Consider the following 25,027-nt stretch of genomic DNA (forward strand, 5'->3'; position numbering starts at 1 on the left):
CATTATGATTTGGAAGCCTTATTTGCACCATGCACAATTCATAGGCATGTTACACACTAACCTACAGTAACAATGCTGATATTCAATTAATCATCTTTTCAATTAATTTTTTATTGCAATAGTTGTAAAGAGTAAAATATTCAATATAGAAAATTGATCATAAGATCTTTATAAAATAAAAAGTCATTCTACACACATTAAAATTATAACAATGTTAAAATGCTTTAAGCAAACATAAAAAACAAAACACATAAATAATGAACAACTAGAACTTAACAACATCTACAACAAATAACACTTCACATATCAATCACCAGTGACCATCATGCATTTTTCAATAAATTATGTAAATAAATAAATATTTGATAGACAGATTGTGATGATTTGAAATTTTGTTGTGTGCTTTGAATTTTTTTTAATTTCTAATATTTGAATGGTTTATTGAACAAGAATTCTATTTTTTGAAGAAGAAAAAAAGAAAAAAAAAGAATTGCTATTTTTCAGTATGTACACACTTAGATTAGGAAGCAGACAAATGTTATTTGAATTCAGTAAAGTATAATAAAAAGTTTTTCATCAACCTCAACAGTCACTGGTGCAACGTACCTACGAACATAATGACAATACACACATTATTATCATGTTATAAGATCAAAAGTTTCAGCATATAAGTCATGGGCAAACTTCATTTTATGTTTCAGGCTTTCTAACTTTCTTCTATGTTCTACTCCAAGTTCCCGTAAACTTGATATACTCATCAGCAATCGAGGAAAAAGTCCAGCATAATCTGGATGGCATGTTGTAACTTGATTCTGTAGTGACTGTATCAAAAGCTCTTGCAGTTTACTCACATTGTCCCTTTTCTTTAAACCCTGACGATCTGAAAAGTTTTAAAAATTGATTGAACTATCAGCATTCCTAATTACTTCTGTGTCTCTAAGCATCAAATAAAAGGTGCACCCATGTCTGAATAGATTCTGCATACTGTATATGTAAAAATTCATGATGAAAAAAGATTTCTTTAGTTAAGTGTAATTATTTTTATTGCCTTTCATCCTTTGAACCTTAAATCAATATTGTTGTACAATTTTCCATGAAACTTGTCTATCAATCAGTATCAATATTTTGAACATAAATCAGGGCTGTTGGTTTTTATATTTAAATTGTTTTACATTTTTCATGTCAGGGCATTTTATAGCTGACTATACAGTATGGGTTTTGCTAATTGTGGAAGGTCGTTCAGCGACATGTAGTTGTTAATTTCTGTGTCATTTGATATTTTGTTTCATTACCACATCTTGCTATTTTTATATATACATTATTTGAAAGTCTTGGACATTGAACTGTATTTTCAAATATAAAATGTTCATCAGTTATTTTGGCAGTATATCTGTTTATTTACAAGGTTATGGATGAACTGTTTGGGTATACCAGTCCAAATATGGCTACTTAATGCCTTAAGTGTTATTTATTTCCAAACTGCTTCAAGCCTAAGTTTTCATACAACTAAAGTAAGCTTTTCTATCAGGTGTCTCATTTTGTAAAGTAATGTTGTTTGGTTGGTGACCAACTAATATTAAAGTCTTTGTCATATTCCAAACTAATTCAAACCGAAGTTTTTATACAACTAAAGTAAGCTTTTTCTTTTTAATCAGGTGTTTGATTTTGTAAAGTAATGTTGTTTGGTTGCCGACTTATCTGATCTTAAAGCCTTTTACATATTTGTCTACTAACCTGGAGAAATGAGCACCAAAGCACTAAACAATGCTTTTTCTGTATCCTCCAAATTGTAGGCATTGAGACGTACACATAAATTAAACAACAATTCAACAAAATGTTCTCCCAAAGGGAATCCAACCTTCATATCTTTTCTTGTAACTAGGAAGTTCTTACCAGGAACAAACATAGCATCAGTCTCCGTGTCTATAAAGACAGAGTGTACAATACAAGCAACCTGAAAAGAATAGCAATTAAACTATTTATACAGAAATATGGCTATTTTGTGAAATCTCTCAATAACTTAAACAATTGTTGTGCAATGTTTAATCTTAGTTTTGTTAAATTATATATTAATATATTACAAATGAATAGATCAGTTAAATAAATTGATAAATACTGTTACCTTTGGGATCCATAAGAATGACAGGCCAAGTAAGTAGTTCTAGTTTTAACCTTTGCGGTCAGTTGGATACTAAGATTATAGAATAATGCATTTCTGTTCTTAAATATGCATACCTAGTCTGACATTGGACTCAGACTTCTTTTAAACTGAGTTTTACTGTGTGTTTTGTTGTGTGTTTTTTTAACATTGGCTAGAGGTATAGGGGGAGGATTGAGATCTCAAAAAACATGTTTAACCCCACTGCATTTTTGCGCCTGTCCCAAGTCAAGTGCCTCTGGCCTTTGATAGTCTTGTATGATTTTTAATTTTAGTTTCGTGTGTATTTCGAATTTTAATGTGACGTCCATTATTACTGAACTAGCAAACATTATGTTTAGGGGCCAAATGAAGAATGCCTATGGCTGCAGGAGTTTCTGTTGCATTGAAGACCCATTGGTGGCCTTCGGTTGTTGTCTCTTTGACATATTCCCCATTTCCATTCACAATTTTATATTAGGAATTCTAATATAAACTGATCATTACTAACCTCAAAACAACCTCCTTTGATCAAACTGATTTGATCCTCTTGCTCAAGCCGAGAGAATCCTGGAATTTTCTTTGCAAATGTGACTGTATCCTGAATAGTAGTATTGAGTAAACTCTGGAATCCATGCCAACAAACTTCACCAGCCGAGCAAATTCTACCTAGTTCATCCTGAAAAACAAAAAGCAGTTAATTTTCAAATACTTCATAAATATAACTAGGATGTATCCATTGATAAACTATCCCTATCTATAACTTTGAATTGTTTTCTGACAACCTACTTTTGTTTGATTCTTCATTATCATTCAAGATATGTTTGATTTCTCTTTAACTTGTAATTTCATAGACCAGGATAATTTCACAGAACTAGAATCACTCCAATTTAGGTTTCAGTGAGATAATTTATCTGCATAAAGATTTAACAACGTTTCATTGTCTTTTGCAGTCAAAAAATGTAATCAAAATGCTGTTTGTATCAAATCAAATTCCTTATTTCTATTGATTTTTTTTTCTACATTACTCATGAAAAACTTATAAGTCATAAATGAGGGTGGGCAGGACCTTTTTCGGGATATCCAGATCGAGTGTTTTTAAGCTCGGGATTTCGGGATTGATCCTTTTGGGATCTGGGAATTCTATTTTCAAATTTTCGGGATGTCAGGAATTAAATTTCTTTAAATCAGGACCTCAGGATGTCATGTTTTTAAGACAATAGTTTTCAAACAACACATTTGGTTAAAGTTAGTACCTGGAATAGTAACTGCACATCTTGTTTTGCCAGCATACTTCTCTGTTTAAATTCTATAACTTTCTCTTGCATGGCGTCTATATCAGCACGAGATCGAAAATTTGTTTGGAATGATTGATGGACTTTGTAAGTTAAAAATGCAACAGATAACTGACTTTCATCCTCAACTTTCACAGTAGGACTAACAATTGCAGTCTCTCTGGGTTTCTGAGTCTTCATAGAATTCTCATATGACACTTTTAAGAACTTTCTTCTATCATCATGTGAATCCAACTCTGCCACAGGACTTTGTCTCACACATCCTGTGTCTTGTTTCTGATCTATTTTGTCTGATCTTGATATATCTGTTGTATTTTGTTTCAACATGTTTGTTCTTGTATTGAATAATGGAGGCGATGTCATTGGCTGACTATGTGTCATGTGATATGGAGATGGTGAGTTCATTACTAATGGTGATGTTAAAGACCTATTCACTGATTCATTCCTTTGGAATGGAGACGGATTGTTTGAAGATCCTGGGAATGGAGATGGATTATTGGAAGGTCCTGGGAATGGCGAGGGATTATTTGAAGTTCCTTGAAACGGAGACGGATTGTTTTGACGTCCTGGATATGGAGAATTCCTTTGAGAACACACTGAAGAAGGGCGACTGTTATCACCACCACCACTCTCTAGAGAAGGAGGACGTGTATCTGGATTAACACCTGCTCTGTGTTGCAATGTTTGATACTGTGGCTTTCTGAAAAAATTTGAACCAGGAATTTTATTCCTCATTTGTGACATGTTTGAATGTTCCATAGCCATCTGATTTTGAAAATGTCTAGAATTTAATACTTGAATTTCTTCATCACTGAAGTCATATGATGTCCTACGACTGATAGCATCGAGAGACTCTAAATCTTCATTATCATATGACTGATGTGACATTGCTGAAACAGAATCTATTGATGACCTGTTCCTGGGAGCATTCATAGCATCAACAGATAGATATTGACTTTTTGATAGCATATGTTCATGACTTCTGACTGGAGATCTATCTTCACAAATTTTTCTTTCTGATTTCACCAAATTGATTGGAGATGTATAGCCTTGCTGACTGAAAAGTTGTGGAGCACCATAATACATTGCAGAGGTTATCATATCTTGTCCTAGTGACATAAACATAGGATTGGCAAATGGATTTGGAGGTCCAACATTTAATGGCAAACTTGTTGGGGGATTACTTATATTCCGTACAGGTAAACCAGGTGAATTTACAGGTGAATGATTCACTGAACCTAAAGGTGTTGGCAAATTTGATCTACTTAGTGAGTTCATCAGGCTATCATTTGAAAGAGATGGTGATCTTAAAGTAGGGGGAGATAAATCCAATGGTGGAGAGTCAGACTTCTGTGATAATTTATTTTCTTGTGATGTGTCTTCTGTTTTCTGTTTCATAACCGTTGACATGATTTCTGATGAAATGTCTGGATTCAGACTTAACAGACCATGGAGAGCTTGTTCCATCACAGAATCTTCCATACACTTAATCATATCTCTCATTTTACGGGATCTTCTTCCCAATTTTGCAGCTACAATCATAATAAAATTTCATGAATTTTCACAATAAAAAAGATTTACCCGTTTTATAGTCTATTATTTGAAAGACAAGGATGTAATTCTTCGTTCCAAATTTTCTTTTGATAATCTCATTCTAACAAATTGGTTATTTTCATGATCTTAACATCTGAGAATGTAGCATTACAAAAACCCACTATCTTTGACATCATTCAGATTATAAACAGAGATACATACACATTTATTACACATATATAAGGTATATTAATCAATGGTCCAAATGTATAGCCTTTTGGTGTTTCTATTTGATCATACTTGACAAGGCTAGAAAAAAACAACTGCCTAAAACTGTGCTAGGGTCGTCTTGAACTTGAAAGAAGTGTAGGTTATTACACCATATCCCTTTATTTCCAATAAATGTATACATGGCTGCTATGACATGACCCCAATTGAAAACATATGTGCATATAATTGTTCCCATTACATAACCTCAACTTTTACACTGAAGCTGAAAATAATAGGGAAAAGTAAATATATGTCTATAGATGACAGTTCCATGACATTACCTGATCTGGACATGCCCAGTTGTAAACATTTTTGCAGACGACAGTACTGACATCTGTTGCGAGTAAGGACTGTAATCTGACAATTCTTTCCATAAAAACATCTCTTCCGTGCAGGATCACCAATATCTTGTAAAGCTCTTCTGAAGAAACCCTGAAGAAAAAAAATGTAATAAAAAATTAGAGAAATACCTGTCAATACAAGGTTACTTAAGAGTTAATGGTTATGACAAATTTCACTGTATAAAATACTAACTGGTATACCCAAAAGATCCTACAGGAAACTAGTGAGTAGTCATGCATTTCCCTTACTAACTTATAAGATGTCTGAGATATTTAACTATCTTCAATCAACTCTCCTAAATTGAATTAATGGGATCCAATATGTGTTTTTTTTTCTAGTAGATGTTTTCAAGATTACCATTGAACAACACGATACTAAAAATAATTATAATTTTTGTCATATTCAAATGAATATTATTACAATTATAGAAAAAAATCAAATATAGATCACAAAAATGTTTTAAGAGTGAATGCATAAACTTCACATCTGAAAATGCCATTACATCCTCACTTAAGTATGTGTTTACTGGTATTATCAATTATTCTACACACCAAGGGTAGTTAGATTTAAGAGTTCTTTGGCCTACTCAATTCCGTGAACTACTTGTTCAATCATTATGGAAACCAAATTTGCCAGTAAAAATATGGACAAAATATACAAGTAATTTCATTTAATTTTTCCTAAATATGTTAATTTTTTATCTTGAAGAAGCCCGGTCATTTAAAATTCCATGAGAGTTTGAACAAGTCATTGATGTCTTTAAAAATTTAATCTCAGATTGTATGATATAAATTTTAACTGCCAAAAAAATAAGTCTATTAATCAGTCAAATATGGAAGAAATGAACAAATGTATTTTCAAAATTTACTGACTTTTGATCATCATGATCATAAAAAACTTCTGTCCAAGTTTCATAAAAAATTTTAATGTCCTTAAAAACTTGAACCATAGAATGGACCTTAATTTTGATGACACAGATGGCAGAATCTTAAATCTTTCAATCTTGATTAGGCGTAAGATTGTTGCAGTTTAAAACCAGGTGCTCCGCAGGGCGCAGCTTTATACGACCACAGAGGTCGAACCCTGAACAGTTGGGGCAAGTATGGACAAAATATTCAAGCGTGATACAGCTCTGAATTTGGATTGTGATCAAATTTTTGACATTACATGGGGTTTTTTTTACACAAAACAAATGTCAAGATTTTACAAATCAATTAAAGATTTCTTCTTCAAACTTTTTAAATCTAAAATTAAATAGTTGACACAGCATAGGTTTCTGACACAGAATGAATGTGGTCTAATGAACTTAAAAGTTTTTTTTTGCCTTTGAGCAATTCACTATGCTGTTGAATATTAATCCTCTCAAAAAAATGTTTGAAGAAATTTTCTTTTTATTTATGAAATCTGAAATGAGAAAAATTTAACCCCCCCCCCCCCTTTTTTTTCACATCCCCGTTTCCCTTTTTCCAAAACTGATATAAATTCAAATTTCTAATGGAGTTTGCAACAATAACTACTCTTTTAAATACATCATGAAATATTAAAATGTAAAATAAAGTGCTTGTTATCACCGAATGGTAAAGATTGGTTGGTAGTAAAAGTGAATATACATTGTTTATTGTATAAAACAATAAAAAAAATTCATCAGCAACATTTTATATTGGCAAATTTCCCATGAAGTTATTTACATAAAGTTATTGGCAAATAAAAATAGAAAATGACATCATAGTCATGTCTGGCAAATGTCCAACATACATTATCTAAAAACATTTTAGATAAGATAAGGAAAAAAAGCTTCATCAGCAACATTTTATATTGGCAAATTTCCAATGAAGTTATTTACATAAAGTTATTGGCAAATAAAAATAGAAAATAACATCATAGTCATGTCTGGCAAATTTCCAACCTATATTATCAACTACTATTCTATACAAAGAAAGATAACTCCAATTGAAAATTAATTGCTATTGCACAATATTGTGCAATTAGATATTTCTTGCTATTGTGCAATACTGTGCAATTGAAAATTTCTTGCTATTGCACAATACTTGATATGGAATCCTGATTTGGACCAACTTGAAAACTGGGCCCATAATCAAAAATCAAAGTACATATTTAGATAAAGCATATCAAATAAGCCCAAGAATTTAATTTTTGTTAAAATCAAACTTAGTTTAATTTTGGACCCTTAGGACCTTAATGTAGACCAATTTAAAACTGGACCAAAAATTAAGAATCTACATACACAGTTAGATTTGGCATATCAAAGATCCCATTTATTCAATTTTTGATGAAATCAAACAAAGTTTAATTTTGGACCCCCATTTGGACCAACTTGAAAACTAGGCCAATAATCAAAAATCAAAGTACATTTTTAAATTCAGCATATCAAAAAAACCCAAGGATTCAATTTTTGTTAAAATCAAACTAAGTTTAATTTTGGACCCTTTGGACCATAATGTAGACCAATTTGAAAACGGGACCAAAAATTAAGAATCTACATACATAGTTAGATTCGGCATATCAAAGAACCCCAATTATTCAATTTTTGATGAAATCACACAAAGTTCAATTTTGGACCCTTTGGGCCCCTTATTCCTAAACTGTTAGGACCAAAACTACGAAAAATCAAACCCAACCTTCCTTTTATGGTCATAAACCTTGTGTTTAAATTTCATAGATTTCTATTTACTTACTAAAGTTACTGTGCGAAAACCAAGAATAATGCTTATTTGGGCCCTTTTTTGGCCCTTAATTCCTAAACTGTTGGAACCAAAACTCCCAAAATCAATCCCAACCTTCCTTTTGTGGTCATAAACCTTGTGTCAAAATTTCATAGATTTCTATTCACTTAAACTAAAGTTATAGTGCGAAAACCAAGAAAATGCTTATTTGGGCCCTTTTTGGCCCCTAACTCCTAAAATGTTGGGACCAAAACTCCCAAAATCAATCCCAACCTTTCTTTTGTGGTCATAAACCTTGTCTTAAAATTTCATTGATTTCTATTCACTTTTACTAAAGTTAGAGTGCGAAAACTAAAAGTATTCGGACGACGACGCCAACGTGATAGCAATATACGACCAAAAAATTAAAATTTTTGCGGTCGTATAAAAATTAGGTCTGCTTCTACACAAGGAAAATGCATTGACATAATGAAGAATTTAGAAAATGATTTAATTAATAAAGGATTTTGTATTTTTTTATTCTATAAGTGTGTCAGTGTAGGTACATATGATACTGTTGCTTTTTTAAAAAAGAATTTTTTTGCACTATGTGACCTTTAAAATTAAAAAAAACAATAACTTACATATGTACATAACGCAAAAAAAATTGTATTATGTGTAACAGATGTTCAAGGTGACATGTAGGAAGTAGCTAAAAAAATACCAACAGGAGAGAAACAGATTATTATGAAGTTTAACAACATAATTAAACAAATTAATATGGTCTAAGATCTATGATAAAAAATATATACAGCAAGCTGTCTTGCTTAATAAAACTTGAGGCATCAAGGGATCATGAATCACTCATCTCCCATATTGATATTAACAAAAATCTTTATTGCTGATCAGTTTTGCTGTTTAGCAATAATAGCTTTCAAAATAAAAATGCTTAAACTAGTCACAAAGATTTCACAAAACCATGCAATAAATCCTTTAAAAAGTGGATTAATGGTTTCAGTCATTTAGTATGTTTTAGATCTTGTATTTCTAACCAGTTTTGCAGTTTGCAGTTTTTCACCTTACCCAACCGGTTTTTAAGGAGGCAAACTTCAAAATTTGTCAAAGGGTATAGCTCAGAGAAATACATGTAAGACAACTTCAAGTGACCATCAACACCCTGAAACACTCATTTTCCCATGCACCATCTAAGAGTTAGAATGCTCTTCCACCTGGGATTGTCTCAGCACCGTCAGATTAAGCTTTTAAAGCCAGGATTACAAATACAAGAGTGCACATGCTGAAATGTCTCGCCTTCTTTTCTAATTATTGATATTATGTTGATAGTCCTTAATATCAAGCTTTATTACAACTGTCACATTAATTTAACATTAACTAAGATAACTAAACATTGACCAATGAACCATGAAAATGAGGTCAAGGTCAGATGAACAGTGCCAGGCAGACATGTACAGCTAACAATTCTTCCATACCACAAATATAGCTGACCTATTGCTTAAAGTTTAAGAAAAACTGACAAAACACAAAAGCTTAATACTGAGCAATGAACCGTGAAAATGAAGTCAAGGTCAAATAAAACCTGCACAACTGACATATAGATCATAAAATATTTCCATACACAAAATATAGTTGACCTATGGCATATTGTATTAGATAAAAAGACCAAAACTCAAAAACTTAACTTTGACCACTGAACCATGAAAATGAGGTCAAGGTCAAATGACATCTGCCTGTTAGACATGTACACCTTACAATCATTCCATACAACAAAAATAGTAGACCTATTGCATAAAGTATGAGAAAAACAGACCAAAACACAAAAACTTAACTATAACCACTGAACCATGAAAATGAGGTCAAGGTCAGATGACACCTGCCAGTTGGAAATTTACACCTTACAGTCCTTCCATACACTGAATATACTAGACCTATTGCTTATAGTATCCAAGATATTGACTTGACCACCAAAACTTAACCTTGTTCACTGATCCATGAAATGAGGTCGAGGTCAAGTGAAATCTGTCTGACGGGCAAGAGGACCTTGCAAGGTATGCACATACCAAATATAGTTATCCTAATACTTATAATAAGAGAGAATTTAACATTACAAAAAATCTGAACTTTTTACAAGTGATCACTGAACCATAAAAATGAGGTCAAGGACATTGGACATGTGACTGATGGAAACTTTCGTAACATGAGACATCTATATACAAAGTATGAAGCATCCAGGTCTTTCACCTTTTAAAATATAAAGCTTTTAAAAAGTTAGCTAACAACGCCGCCATAGCTACAGCCGTATCACTATCCCTATGTCGAGCTTTCTGCAACAAAAGTTGCAGACTCGACAAAAAACCATTTAAGGTCATGAATTCCTATAAAAAGTCAATAAATGAATTCTGCAATTTTAGCATTTTTTTTTATATTTTATAGTGCTGATGGTTTTTGTTATATACAGTTCTGTCTATTCAAGAACAATTTTAAGAAAAAAAAAAATTATATACCATACATGTACATACCTTACAGCCTTCACATGCTAATACACCATAATGAATTCCTGAGGATCTATCTCCACAGACTAAACATTTAAGTGTAGTGCTACTGTATGTTGGCTTTCTTGGAGCATCTGGAAAACAAAATGTTTATGCTTAATAATATAAGATGTAAAACAAAGTTTACCAAATTAACTTGTTGAATGTATTCCTTTTTTAAAAGTTACCAGTAAATATGATTTTCATCCAGAGCGATACAATGAAGGTCATTATTATAGAATTTTTTTTTTGAAAAACATGAAATCCAGTAACCAGGAATATACAATTGTTTCTGTATAGAAGAAAATCAATACCCAGAAAAATTTCCATTGATGATGACAATAACTCCATGTACCTTGGTTGATCTCTGGTGGATAGTTGTCCCTTTGACAATCATACTACATCTCCTTACTTTTATATTTAATGTTTGAAACAGCTGATTTAAATGTTTCAACTTAAATCTTACTGAATTATGAAAAAAAACCAGAATGAACTTGTTGTAATGGACTATTTACATAAGTTTTGTTCTGTAAACTTATTGTTTAAACTAAGTTTCCTAATCAGATGCTGTTGACAGCAATGATGGTTTTGGATTTTTATTTTTAAAACACAAATACACATTTTCAATTGTCGACCTGTAATCATTTCTGTTTTGCCAAATTGGTGTAAACAACACATAATTTAAAGGTTCCACAACTATGCAGATAATTTTAATTCATATTTCAGGGATAGGGAATATTTTATGGTCCAGAAGAATAAAAATTGATAAAAAATCTAATTTTATATTTTTTTTCCTAAAAATCAGAAGAAAGTAAAGCAAAGGTAGGTGGAACCGTAAACTAAACTTTAATATGTAAAACTAAATGTCTTCATCTTCAACATAACTGAGCAACTTACTGTTTGGGTTTGTGACTATTTGTAGTCCTGTTTCATTATCGTCATCAGTCTGAGCATTGACTGTCTGTGGTATACTGACTGGTTTCCTGTCATCACTATGTGACATCATTCTACTGTGATCACTCTGTGTATGTGATATACCCATATTATCACCTTCTCTCGTGTTTTGTAGTTGTCTACTAGAATTTCCACCATTGTTGTTTGGTTGGACAAAATTAAAAGGAATATTATCCAAATTTCTGCTAAATGGTATATTATCCAAGCTTTTACCAAATGACAGATCATCTTTCATATTGTCTAAGGAACAATTTTGTGACATACTTTGATTAATAGATTTATTAATTGTGTGATCATTTTTGAATGAGTTGTCTACCCTCATTTGGGACGAATGCCTTCCTTTCATCATTTCAGCAATGATTTCCTGTTCTAAACTTTTTACAGTATTACATGTATTTGGATCATAAGCTTTTGCAGACTTTAAAGTATTCTCGATATCTTGATTATGCAGAAATTTAGAGAAATCAGCGCCATTTGTTAACATTTCATGTAGCTTACTGAGATCAGATCCCTCTAAATTTCGATTTTCTGCATTATTTTGCTCATTGCCTTGTGAAGGTTTGTCACTACTGCCACCAACATGTGTAAACGTGTCAAAATGTTTGCTAAAATCAGAATCCCTTGAGACATTGTATGGAGTGCTGTCAGCACCACTACTGATAGGTAATGTTAGAGGCAGTTTAATATGGCTTCCTAACAACCTCTTTATATTCACATCCTGCTCCTCTGATGTAGTTGTCTGACATGTAGATTTAGTCACAGTACTAGAAAAAGGTGTGGCAGAATAACTCACCGAACTTTTCGTTTGACTATCAGCGGTTGTTCGATTAAGAACTCTGTTGATTTTCTTATTAAAGGAGAATCTTCTGTTTGGTGGCTTTTCCTTTGGTTTTTCTTCTACAGGAAAGTCATAAATACCTACTCTGTCTTCATTTTTCTTACTTTCTTCCTCCACCTTTTTTTTCTCATTTTCTTCGTTTTCCATGTAAAACCTGAATCTATTGTTGTCCCAATCACACTTTGGGAACATATTATCTGAGACAATTGATGGAATGTTTGTATGCTGTTCATCTGGAGGTATGTATTCTTTTTTAATCTGAGACAGTATTTGTTCATCTGAGACTTTTCCCCCTTTACCTCCAATTATAGATGGCAAGTTAGTAAGGAGATTGATATTATCTGCTTCCTTGATTTGTGAATCCTGGTCCTCATTAACAAACGATGGTAGTTTATCGTCCATGAAATTGTGTATTTTTTTATCCGCCATATTCCAATTATAGCACTTTAAAATAATGAATCTTCATAATTACTGAAAATAAGAAGAAAAAAATGTCATTTTTTTTTCAAATTTGACTTATTTTATAAAATTACAATACATTATAAAAAACTAGATGTGTCAAAGCGACACAAATGGTCCGGTCTCAAAAAGTTGCAAAATCTGCTTTTCTATAATACATGTGGATACAAACATGATGGTAGTCTCTCATATCCTAAATCAGCTCAAAATCTAGAGGCGGATAGTCTGTATAACTGTGATTTTCAACAATTTTCAAAGTTGTAAACCCTTAATTTTGGCAAAAATTAGCGGAGCGGAACGAAACTTAAACTTGATCTGTAACTCATCATGAGTAACTGACATACCACAAATCAGCTCAATATCTGAAAGCTTTAAGAAAAAAAGTCAGTTTAACTGTGATTTTTAACAATTTATCAAAGTCCATAGCCCTTAATTTCGGCAAAAATTAGCTGAGTGGAACAAACTTGAACTTGATCTGTAACTCATCTTGATTAACTCACATGCAAAAAATCAGCCCAATATCTGAAGGTGTTTAGAAAAAAACTCTATATAATGGTTTGTTGCGGAATGACGGAATGACAGGATTTCGGAATGACGGAATTATGGTATTTTCGGAATTACAGACAAGGGTAAAACTATATGGCACCTTCAACTTCGTTGCGGGCCATAAAAATAACATGTTTTGGTATCATTGTATACATTGAAGGGCAATAATACCAATGTTAAAACATGTCAATATTGAACTTGACTTCAATTTTGTCATTAGTATCAACATACTTGAAAAATTTGAAAAGCATTAATAAAACAGTTTGAAAATGGAAATTACTTCAAATGTAAATTAAAAATCAATCCAGGAAAACATAATTTCTGAAAATCATTAATTTCAAACTTTGTTATAAGTAATTATATATAACATCATATCAATATTTGAAGGGTATTGGTTAAACGGTTCTGAAGTTAATGCTCAGAAAAGACTTGTTTTTATGATTTGAAGTGCTATTAACCAATTAATAAAGGACCATAACACCTGAATGGAAAAGAAGTGAAAATTACCAATATCGAACTTGACTTCAATTTTGTCATCAATAAATACACACTAGTTTATGTGTCTTTGGTCTCCTGTGAAGGGTTGTCTCATTGGCATTCATACCACATATTGTTTTTTGTATAAACTGCCACATTTACATGTATTAGTTGAATGGGTTAATGTTATACACGTATGTAAGTTATTACACAGAAATTAAATAGATGATGTTTTCCAATCATTCAAAGACCATACAAACTCTTGAACTCTACTTTTTAGTATAAACTGTCCCAATTACATGTATTAGTTGAATGTTTCATACATGTAAGTTATTGCTCAGAAATTAAATAAATGATGTTTTCCCATCATTCAACGACCATATAACCTCCTGAATATAAATAAGAAGAAGTGGTATGAGTGAAAATAAGACGTATTAGTTGGCTCACTTCCTTGTGAAAAGTTGTCACTGCTGCCACCAACATAAGTAAAATGTAATCTACCGGTAAAAGTCTTTCTAAATGTGCTATGATGTATATTCACAATAACTTTTGATAGTACCTGCATCTTAACAGTAATATGACTAATTTACTTTATAGAGTTACTTGTAAGTCTCAGATGTGCAGGTATAGCTTTTGAAAAAAATGGAATTTGATTTCTAAAGTTTTAATGCTGAATTCATGATAAGGAAGTTATCACAATAATTTTTCATGTATATTATTACATATATTATAATATTAGCTAGTTTTATTTCATGTTTCTAGTATTTAAAAATATTATATACATAAATTCAATCATATTAACATGTCCAATATTTTTTACTGGTTTATTACAACCAAAAGTATAAATAATTTCTTTTTATCCTGCAATCAGGCTTCTATTGTACAAATAACAGGTATACAAATAAATTTTTGCTTTATTTGTACATGTACAAATAAAGTCTCCTGTAACCCTCTTCCATGTTGAGCACAGGGTAATTAGGGTTTTTCTTTTTATGATCTAGTTCATTTTAGGTGTTCTCATCGCGGTCCGTTTTAAACTGTCGATTTCTTTGAATCATTAGAGATATGATGTACATTCAAAAACAAAAGTTTCGATTGTTGGGTGTAAATTTCAGGATAAAAACAATACGAAACAGGAGAAAAGCTCGGCAGAGCCTCTCTTTTCATCCTGTTTCTAAAGCTCATACAAATAAATTTTATATTTATATATATTATAGTTTATGTATAAATATTTGTAACTAGATGCTCCGCAGGGTGCAGCTTTATACGACAGCAGAGGTTGAACCCTGAACGGTTGGGGCAAGTTTGGACACAACATTCAAGCTGGATTCAGCTCTAAATTTGAATTGTGATTAAATAGTTGACACAGCATAGGTTTCTGACACAGAATGAATGTGGTCTAATAAACTTAAAATTTGTTTTTTGCCTTTGAACAATTCCCTATGCTGTTGAATATTAATCCTCTCAAAAAAATGTTTGAAGAAATTTTCTTTTTATTGATGAAATCTGAAATGAGAAAAATTGAACCCCCCTCCCCAATTTTTTTTTCACATCCCCTTTCCCTTATTCCAAAACTGATCTCAATTCAAATTACTAATGGAGTTTGCAACAATAACTACTCATTTAAATACATGATAAAATATTAAAATGTAAAAAAAGTGCTTGTTATCACTGAATGGTAAAGATTGTTTTAATTTATCAGTTGGTAGTAAAAGTGAATATATACATTGTATATTGTATAAAACAATGATTTAAGTTGATTCAACTACTATTCTGGACAGAGAAAGATAACTCCAATTGAAAATTTCTTGCTATAGCACAATATTGTGCAATTAGATATTTCTTGCTATTGCGCAATACTGTACAATTGAAAATACTTGCTATTGCACAATACTGTGTAATTGAAAATTTCTTGCTATTGCGCAATACTGTGCAATTGAAAATTTCTTGCTATTGCACAATACTGTGCAATTGAAGATTTCTTGCTATTGCTGAATACAGTGCAATTGAAAATTTCTTTCTATTGCACAATACTTAATATAATAATTTTGGATCCTGATTTGGACCAACTTGAAAACTGTGCCCATAATCAAAAAGCTAAGTACATGTTTAGATTCAGCATATTAAAAAAAGCCCAGGAATTCAATTTTGTTAAAATCAAACTTAGTTCAATTTTGGACCCTTTGGACTTTAATGTAGACCAATTTGAAAACGGGACCAAAAATTAAGAATCTACATACACAGTTAGATTTGGCATATCAAAGAACCCTAATTATTCAATTTTTGATGAAATCAAACAAAGCTTAATTTTGGACCCCAATTTGGACCAACTTGCAAACTGGGCCAATATTAAACAAGAGTGCACACACTGAAATATCTCGCCTTCTTGATATTATGTTGATAGTCCTAAGTATAAAGCTTGATTACAACAGTCACATAAACTTAACATTAACCAAGATAGCTAAACAAAGACCAATGAACCATGAAAATGAGGTCAAGGTCAGATGAACCATGCCAGGCAGACATGTACAGCTAACAAAGCTTCCATACAACAAATATAGTTGACCTATTACTTATAGTTTAAGAAAATAGACCAAAACACAAAAACTTAACACTGTGCAATGAACCATGCAATTGAGGTCATGGTCAAATAAAACCTGCGGGACTGACATATAGATCATAATATATTTCCATACACCAAATATAATTGACCTTTGGCATATAATATTAGATAAAAAGACCAAAACTTAAAAACTTAACTTTGACCACTGAACCATGAAAATGAGGTCAAGGTCAGATGACATATGCCCGCTAGACATGTACACCTTACAACCATTCCATACAACAAATATAGTAGACCTATTGCATAAAGTATGAGAAAAACAGACCAAAACACAAAACTTAACTATAACCACTGAACCATGAAAATGAGGTCAAGGTCAGATGACACCTGCCAGTTGGACATGTACACCTTCCAGTCCTTCCATACACCAAATATACTAGTCCTATTACTTATAGTATCTGAGATATGGACTTGACCACCAAAACTTAACCTTGTTCACTGATCCATGAAATGAGGTCGAGGTCAAGTGAAAACTGTCTGACGGGCATGAGGACCTTGCAAGGTACACACATACCAAATTTAGTTATCCTATTATTTATAATAAGAGAGAATTCAACATTACAAAAATTTTGAACTTTTTTTTCAAGTGGTCACTGAACCATGAAAATGAGGTCAAGGATATTGGACATGTGACTGACGGAAACTTCATAACATGAGGCATCTATATACAAAGTATGAAGCATCCAGGTCTTTCACCTTCTAAAATATAAACCTTTTAAGAAGCTGCCGCCGGAGCCGCCGCCCTGGATCACTATCCCTATGTCGAGCTTTCTGCAACAAAAGTTGCAGGCTCGACAAAAATCTAAGTACATTTTCAGATTCAGCATATCAAAGAACCCCAAGAATTCAATTTTTGTTAAAATCAAACTAAGTTTAATTTTGGACCCTTTGGACCTTAATGTAGACCAATTTGAAAACGGGACCAAAAATTAAGAATCTATATACACAGTTATTTTTGGCATATCAAAGAACCCCAATTATTCAATTTTTGATAAAAACAAGCACAGTTTAATTTTGGACCCTTTGAGCCCCTTATTCCTAAACTGTTGGGACCAAAACTTCCAAAATCAATCCCAACCTTCCTTTTATGGTCATAAACCTTGTGTCTAAATTTCATAGATTTCTATTTACTTACACTAAAGTTATGGTGCAAAAACCAAGAAAATGCTTATTTGGGCCCCCTTTTGGCTCCTAATTCATAAACTGTTGGGATCTCAACTCCCAAAATCAATCCAAATCTTCCTTTTGTGTTCATAAACCTTGTGTTTAAATTTCATTGATTTCTATTTACTTATACTAAAGTTATTGTGCGAAAACCAAGAATAATGCTTATTTGGGCCCTTTTTTGGCCCCTAATTCCTAAACAGTTGGAACAAAAACTCCCAAAATCAATCCCAACCTTCCTTTTGTAGTCATAAACCTTGTGTCAAAATTTCATAGATTTCTATTTACTTAAACTAAAGTTACAGTGTGAAAACCAAGAAAATGCTTATTTGGGCCCTTTTTGGCCCCTAATTCCTAAACTGTTGGGACCAAAACTTCCAAAATCAATCCCAATCTTCCTTTTGTGGTCATAAACCTTGTGTTTAAATTTCATAGATTTCTACTTACTTGAACTAAAGTTATAGTCCGAAAACCAAAAGTATTCAGACGACGATGACGACGCTGACGCCAACGTGATACCAATATATATACGACCAAAATTTTTTTAATATTTGCGTTCATATGGTATACAATCACGACAATAATATATCAATATATATATATATATATATAGTGTCTAAAAATAGCAACAATCAACATTCAATCTATCTAGGTGTGGATCAGTTTGTAAATAAACTGATGCAGTTACTAAATTAAATTATATAAGTGTCTAAGAATGTAACTTAACACACTAATGAGTGTTATAAAATTAGTTGTTATATTTTATATATTATTCACGCAATATTTCGCTAAACAAATTAGCTTCATAGGGCTTGTGCATCTATCTAGGTGAAATCGGATGCATGACAAAAAATATCTTTGTAGCTTGAGCTACACAAAATTTGTGTAAAAGTTTAATATATTGATTGATGGTCTATATAAAACATATTTTTGCCGTTTATTGTACATAACAATTTTTAAATCTAAACAAATAGTTGTTTTAGTTAAATAGAATGAAATTCATGATTTATTCCTTTGGTTTTGGGTAGAACTGTTTTTCATCCCTCTCATTAAGTCCATCAGGTTCAAGAGTACGTGGATGATGCATCCAGAACCTTTCTCTCTATTTTCTTCTTTCGGTGTCCCAATTTTGGTTTACCACAATTATTTGAAAGGTAATATTATCAAAAGTATGTCCTGTATATAAGAGGTGTCTCGTAATTGGACAGTTTCTTCCTTTTGTATAGAACAACCGGTGATTGTTAAGTCTGATGTTGAATTTAGTTTCTGTTTCACCAACATACTGCAGCTTGCAAGTTCCACAAGTAAGAATATAAATACTATTTTCCGTTTTGCAATTAGATGTAACATAGATGTTGTATCGCTGCTTTGTTACTGTGCTGCTGAAAGAGTGGTCAGTGTTAGGGGTTTTACAGCACTTACAATTGCTTCTACCGCATTGTTTGTAACACCTAAATTTAGAAGTTTCTTGTTTCTTTACTTTTGATGTCACAAGTATGTCTTTGAGATTTTTGGGTTTACGATAGGCAATACAGGAGGTGATGGAATAATTTCTTTTAAGGAAGAGTCATTTTCGATAAGACGCCAGTGCTTTCGGATAGTAGATGAAATATTTGACAAATCAGGATGGAAGGTTACAACAAACGGAATTCTATCTGCACAGGTCGTCTTATCTTTGTATTCCATGAGGCTAGCTCGATCTTTTTCTTGGGCTTTATCTGTGATGTTTTTGGTTTTGTATCCTCCAGCTGTGTTTTTAGTTGTTCCAAACGATAGTTAAGTTTGGATTCTGAAGAACAAATTTGCTTTAGTCTGATGGCTTGATTGTAAGGTATACTCCTGGAGCAGTGTTTCGGGTGACAACTTTTTGGAGAAAGAAAAGGGTGTTTATCAGTTTTTTTTGTGTGAAGATGAGTTGTCATAACCCCGTTTTTTTTAAATGTGGTGTTGTCGAGAAAATTGCTTTTCTGGCTTGAAAATTCAGATGTAAATTTAATTGAGTGATGGAACTGATTACAATGATTTAAGAAATCTTGCAAATGTTCTGCAGTATCGTTCCATTTCATGTCAATGTCATCAATAAAACGGAGCCATGACGAGGGTTTGTATGGCACACTCAAAAGGATGCGTTCTTCAAGATTCCCCATAAAAATGTTGGCAAAAGAAGGTGCCATTTTTGTTCCCATACTAGTTCCGTCAATCTGTAAAAAGTGCTTGTCGTTGAAAACAAAGTTGTTATTTTCAAGCACTAGCTTCAGCAATTGGGAACAAAAATGGCACCTAGATAGATGCACACACCCCATGAAGCTAATTTGTTTAGCGAAATAATATATATATATATATATATATTAAATTAATATCAAGATCTATTTTGTTACATCTTGTGATCAATTTTATTTGGCAATCGCCAATGGCAGTCAGCAGGGTTAAAGAACATCAGTTGTTCGACCTGTTAGTCAAATGCGTTTTCTTTAAATATACTTCTTCACTTTTTTTGTCTTTTGGAAAATGTTGTATGTGCTGTATTTAGACCCTTCTACAACGAAATTTGTTTTACATGCACACATATAAAAATTGCGGTTTTTATCCAATGCATTCATAGGTTTGAACGTAGTTTTCAATTTAGACTCGTTTATATATATAAATATTATTTTATATATATACAAGTCATATTACTTGAAGATCTGTGGAAGCAGTGAAAGTACTAGTAAAAAAGTGATGCATTGAAACTCTTATTATCTTTTAATAATTTTCTTATATATATATTCATAATAGACAATTCACTGTCTTTGATTGTAAATGTCCCTGTGCAGTATGTTCAGAACTATGGGTAAATTAAACAGAGATGCTGTATACATGTATATGTTCCAGACCATATGAGTATTCAAACCGTATGCGTACGGTCTGGACCGTATGCGTATACTCGTACCGTCTAGTACGAGCTGAATCAGACACATATTTTGACCATATGGGTTTATTCAGACAAATATTATTTTATCAAAAAACTTTTATTGAGTTTTTTCAAATTATTATTATTACAATTAGATGAATAAAGTGAATAAGTAAACATTATATCAATCGAAATTATATAATACTGTATTTAATTGTCTATCTAAAGCCTATTTTGGCACATCGCCCTGGCTGCCACAAAGAACATCAGATTTCTTACATTTACATTTTTTGCATTTGCATCTCCAACTTATCAAAACATGTTTTAATTCTGTCAATTTTCTCACAAGTAAACTTCTGGTTTGATGGTTTGTATAGTCAAGGTCCTGAATATTCTAATAAACAGCTGCTCCATGAGCGCATGATACGCCCGACGTCTTGTGTGGAAGTTTTATGCAATAATCATAAATAGTTTCTTAGAAAGTTTTAAGCAATAACCATATATTGTTTTTGAGACACAGCGGGACATGTGAAACCCCCAACCCTGTTTTTTTTTTTACAAAAAACTAGATATCACTAAAAGAAAATTTTGAATCAAAACCAAAAAGTATACAGATCTTTAGATTAATATAACAAAGAAGTGTGTAAAGTTTTAAGCAATAATCATAAATTATTTTTGAGATACGGCGCGACATGTAAAAAAAACCTCCCCTGTTTAACAAAATACTCAATAACTCCAAAATAAAGTTTTGAATCATCACCAAAAAGTATACAGATTTTTAGATTAATATAACAAAGAAGTGTGTAAAGTTTTAAGCAATAATCATAAATTGTTTTTGAGATACGGCACAACATGTAAAAAAAACCTCCCACTTTTTTACAAAATACTCAATAACTCAAAAATGAAATTTTGAATCATCACCAAAAAGTATACAGATCTTTAGATTAATATAAAAAAGACATGTGTAAAGTTTTAAGCAATAATCATAAATCATTTTTGAGATATGGTGCGACATGTAAAAAAACCCTCCCCCTTTTTTACAAAATACTCAATAACTCAAAATTAAAATTTTGAATCATCACCAAAAAGTATACAGATATTAAGATTAATATAACTAAAAAGTGTTTAAAGTTTTAAGCCATAATCAAGAATTGTTTTTGAGATACGGTGCGACATGTGAAAAAAAAACACCCCTGTTTTAGTTACAAAGTGTCGTAACTCAAAAAGTTTTAATCTTATTTTCACCAAAAAGTATACAGATCATTTGGCCATCATAAGAAACAACTATGTTTAGTTTCATGAAATTTGGATAAGTCGTTCTCAAGTTACGGTGCGACATGTTTACGCCGGACAGACAGACGGTACGACAGACGGACGGACACTGGACATTTGTATACCATTATACGTCCTGTCAAAATTTTTGACTGGCATATAAAAACGTTTCTTCCTACATTATGTACTTCCAATAACTTTAATTCAGTGAGAAATATGCAATTTCATGTATTTATGTAATACTGACGTGTTAAATACAGGAGATTAACAGATTTGTGTAGCGAGAAAACCTGATCTCAAAAGTGCTTTCTAATATCAAAATAATAACATGAATACGATATTCACAATCATTACTACCAATGCCATCACTGTTTGGGGAAATGTAAAACTTTTTGGGAGGAATTTCAAGTCATTTTTTTTAGTAATTGGGAATTTTCTCTAGGGGAAAGGCTGAATTTCGGCTGTAATTTGAGGCAAACAATATCACTGGAATCATCACCAAAAAGTATACAGGTCTTTGGAATTTGGTGATAAAGTTAAAAGTGTGTGAAGTTTTAAGCAATAATCAGAAATCGTTTTTGAGATACAGCGCAACATGAGAAAAATGCACACCCCTTTTTTAGTTTTAAAGTCCCATAACTCAAAAAGTTCAAATCCATCATTGTATTTTCATAAAAAATTATACAGATCGTTTGCCTATCATAAGAAACAACTATTTAAGTTTCATGAATTTTGGATAAGCGGTTCTCAAGTTACGGTGTGACATGTGGACGCCGGACAGACAGACAAACAGTTATTTATTTCAATTACTATTGAACTTTTTAATATTAATTTGAGATATAAGTTATGTTGATCTGTTATATACATTTTTATCTAATAAACTTACCAACTTCTTAATACACCTTATCGCTATTTGTCCGCCATTGCTGGAAATCACACAGGTTCCAGTAAAATTTTGACGTCATAAAACAAAATGTCTGACGCCACAATGGAAAAGTGATTGTTGTTGACGTCAAAAGTTCAAGCGGACGGGTCAGCCGGGAATAGCGATAAGGTGTATAAGGCAGACAGTACGCGTACGGTCTGAACGTATACATATTTTGAAAAAGTATGCTAACAGTCCAGATCGTACGTGTACGGTCCATGCAAATACTCATACGGTCTGGGACATGCACACAAGTAACTTTGATGTTTGTAATTCCACACGATACAGCAGACCTATCATATGCAACTAGGTGGATAATTAACATACAAGGATGGGAAATCCAGGTTATCATGTTTATGTGTATATTTTGAATTTTTATCATTTTATATACATATTTGTACATCCCAAGCAAAAATGGTTGTGTTACCAATGACTACGTGCTCCTTATTTTTATCCTGTGCTTAGCTGTCGTGGTAATAAAAATCGCGAGTTGCAAAACACGCCTTTCAGACATGTCTGATTATTCCTGTTAACCGGCTTTTCCAAAACGTCTGCACATTTTGACCTTATATATCCTGTCCTGAAAATACAAAACATGTCTGAAAGGAATGCGGAAAATCTCAGAGAGCAAAACGTTAAATATGACTCTATGGAATTAAATAGCTACAATGGTTATTGACATTACTCATACCGTCATCCTAATACACAATTTACCTCTGAAATAGTCACAAATGACATGTTCTAGTGACCGAGTTACAACTGTCTGTTATATTAATTAGGCCAATAAATCCCATAATGCACAGCAAAGCCAAGATGTCTGCGCCCATGAAGTGGGCGGCTGATCATTTTATACATTTCTTTTTTGTTTATAATTAGGTGGCAAGATTGAACAAGGTTATTTTACTATACAATTAATTTTTATAATGCTCTTAACACTGACATTCAGGTTAAACATATAGGAACAACAAGCTCGGGACTAAGGTTTTTAGTATCTTCTGATGATATATCCCCCCCCCCCCCTAATTGTAACTTTAAAAAAACACAAATAATTTGCATAAATAAGATTTCTTACATTACTTTCTTAAATCTCTTATATGAGGGGATCAGAGGAGTCTTGATCTATAAATCATAGACTTAAAAAAATGAAATCCAGAGGCCCCGAATACACATGGAATATATTAAAAGATTTTTTTTTTTAATTTTTTTTTATTTAAACATATTATTTATAGTGGATTGGGAAACAAGTTATGCAACTTATATTTATCCCTTTCCACTTTGCGGGTGCGAGTGCTGCCTTGTAGCGGCATTAGCCTACTCTTTTTCGAAATCTACAAGGGTGTCTTTAACGTGCAAGAGATATGGCTCTCTCTTAACACGGGTCAGCCATTCATCATCCCCTTCCGACAGACTATCATCGTTTCCTCAAGACCATACTTTCAGATGGTGTCAAGGGAGAGCCGAAAATTGAGTTCCTGAAATTTTCATCCCAAACCGGAATCGAACCAGGAACCTTTGTGTTAGTAGTCCGATGCACTAACCACTACACCACGGCTCTCTTTAAATCCTGACATCCCAATATTTGAAAAAAGAATTTCTGGATCTCAAAAGGACCAATCCCCAAATCCCAAGCTTACAAACACCCGATCCTGGAGCCCCAATAAAGGTCTGACCCCCCTCTTATAAACTATACTAGATATCTTATTAAGTATTTATTGAAACGATATCTTATAAAATGTATCTCAGATATCTATACATAGTCACTAGTGGTCAGAATGGGGGACATTAAAACATTTGCAAGCATATTGCCATGCATATTAGAATCCTTGCTACAACTCTTTGAGGGATCAAGAAATAAAGCCAGTAACCCAAATAATAAGCCCTGTAAAAGGTGTATTTTTATGACTTTAATTGTTTGAGTAAATCTAGTGTATAAACGAGGAGATAATGTATGATTGTCAATGAGACAACTATCTAACAAAGTTCAAAAGAACGGGATGTTAGCAAAAAGAGGCAACTATAAGGCCTTCAACCATGAGACAATCCACACAGTATGGTTGGCTATAAAATGCACTGACATGAAAAATTTGAAA

The 25,027-nt window shown here is 32.4% G+C and overlaps 2 protein-coding genes across 3 annotated transcripts in view; one reads left to right on the top strand and one right to left on the bottom strand.

Annotated features, from left to right (window-relative positions):
- Positions 1 to 152: 152 nt before the first annotated feature.
- Positions 153 to 23,750, bottom strand: LOC139489656 (uncharacterized). Its single transcript, XM_071276298.1, has 8 exons — positions 23,652 to 23,750; positions 11,687 to 13,052; positions 10,778 to 10,884; positions 5,517 to 5,667; positions 3,394 to 4,964; positions 2,649 to 2,816; positions 1,735 to 1,954; positions 153 to 880 (listed from the first exon to the last, which is right to left on the bottom strand). Exons 2-8 carry the CDS (start codon positions 13,008 to 13,010, stop codon positions 639 to 641), a joined length of 3,783 nt encoding a protein of 1,260 aa, XP_071132399.1. The 5' UTR covers positions 13,011 to 13,052; positions 23,652 to 23,750; the 3' UTR covers positions 153 to 638.
- The window catches only part of LOC139489659 (FERRY endosomal RAB5 effector complex subunit 3-like), a 29,694-nt gene continuing 28,387 nt past the window's right edge, over positions 23,721 to 25,027 (top strand). For both annotated transcript variants that reach the window (XM_071276304.1, XM_071276306.1), the window contains exon 1: positions 23,721 to 23,831. The gene's annotated coding sequence lies outside the window, so the exon portion shown is untranslated. The remainder of the gene's footprint in view (positions 23,832 to 25,027) is intronic.

The sequence above is a fragment of the Mytilus edulis genome, chromosome 9 (genome assembly GCF_963676685.1).
Source record: "Mytilus edulis chromosome 9, xbMytEdul2.2, whole genome shotgun sequence".
Taxonomy (NCBI): domain Eukaryota; kingdom Metazoa; phylum Mollusca; class Bivalvia; order Mytilida; family Mytilidae; genus Mytilus; species Mytilus edulis.

Coding starts and splice junctions, on each gene's coding strand:
- LOC139489656 (XM_071276298.1), bottom strand. CDS start 13,010: ATGGCGGATAAAAAAATACACAATTTCATGGACGATAAACTACCATCG. Junction 1,955..2,648: donor TCAAAGGAGGTTGTTTTGAG/GTTAGTAATGAT, acceptor TATTCTTTTCAG/GTTGCTTGTATTGTACACTC. Junction 881..1,734: donor TTTGGTGCTCATTTCTCCAG/GTTAGTAGACAA, acceptor AAAACTTTTCAG/ATCGTCAGGGTTTAAAGAAA.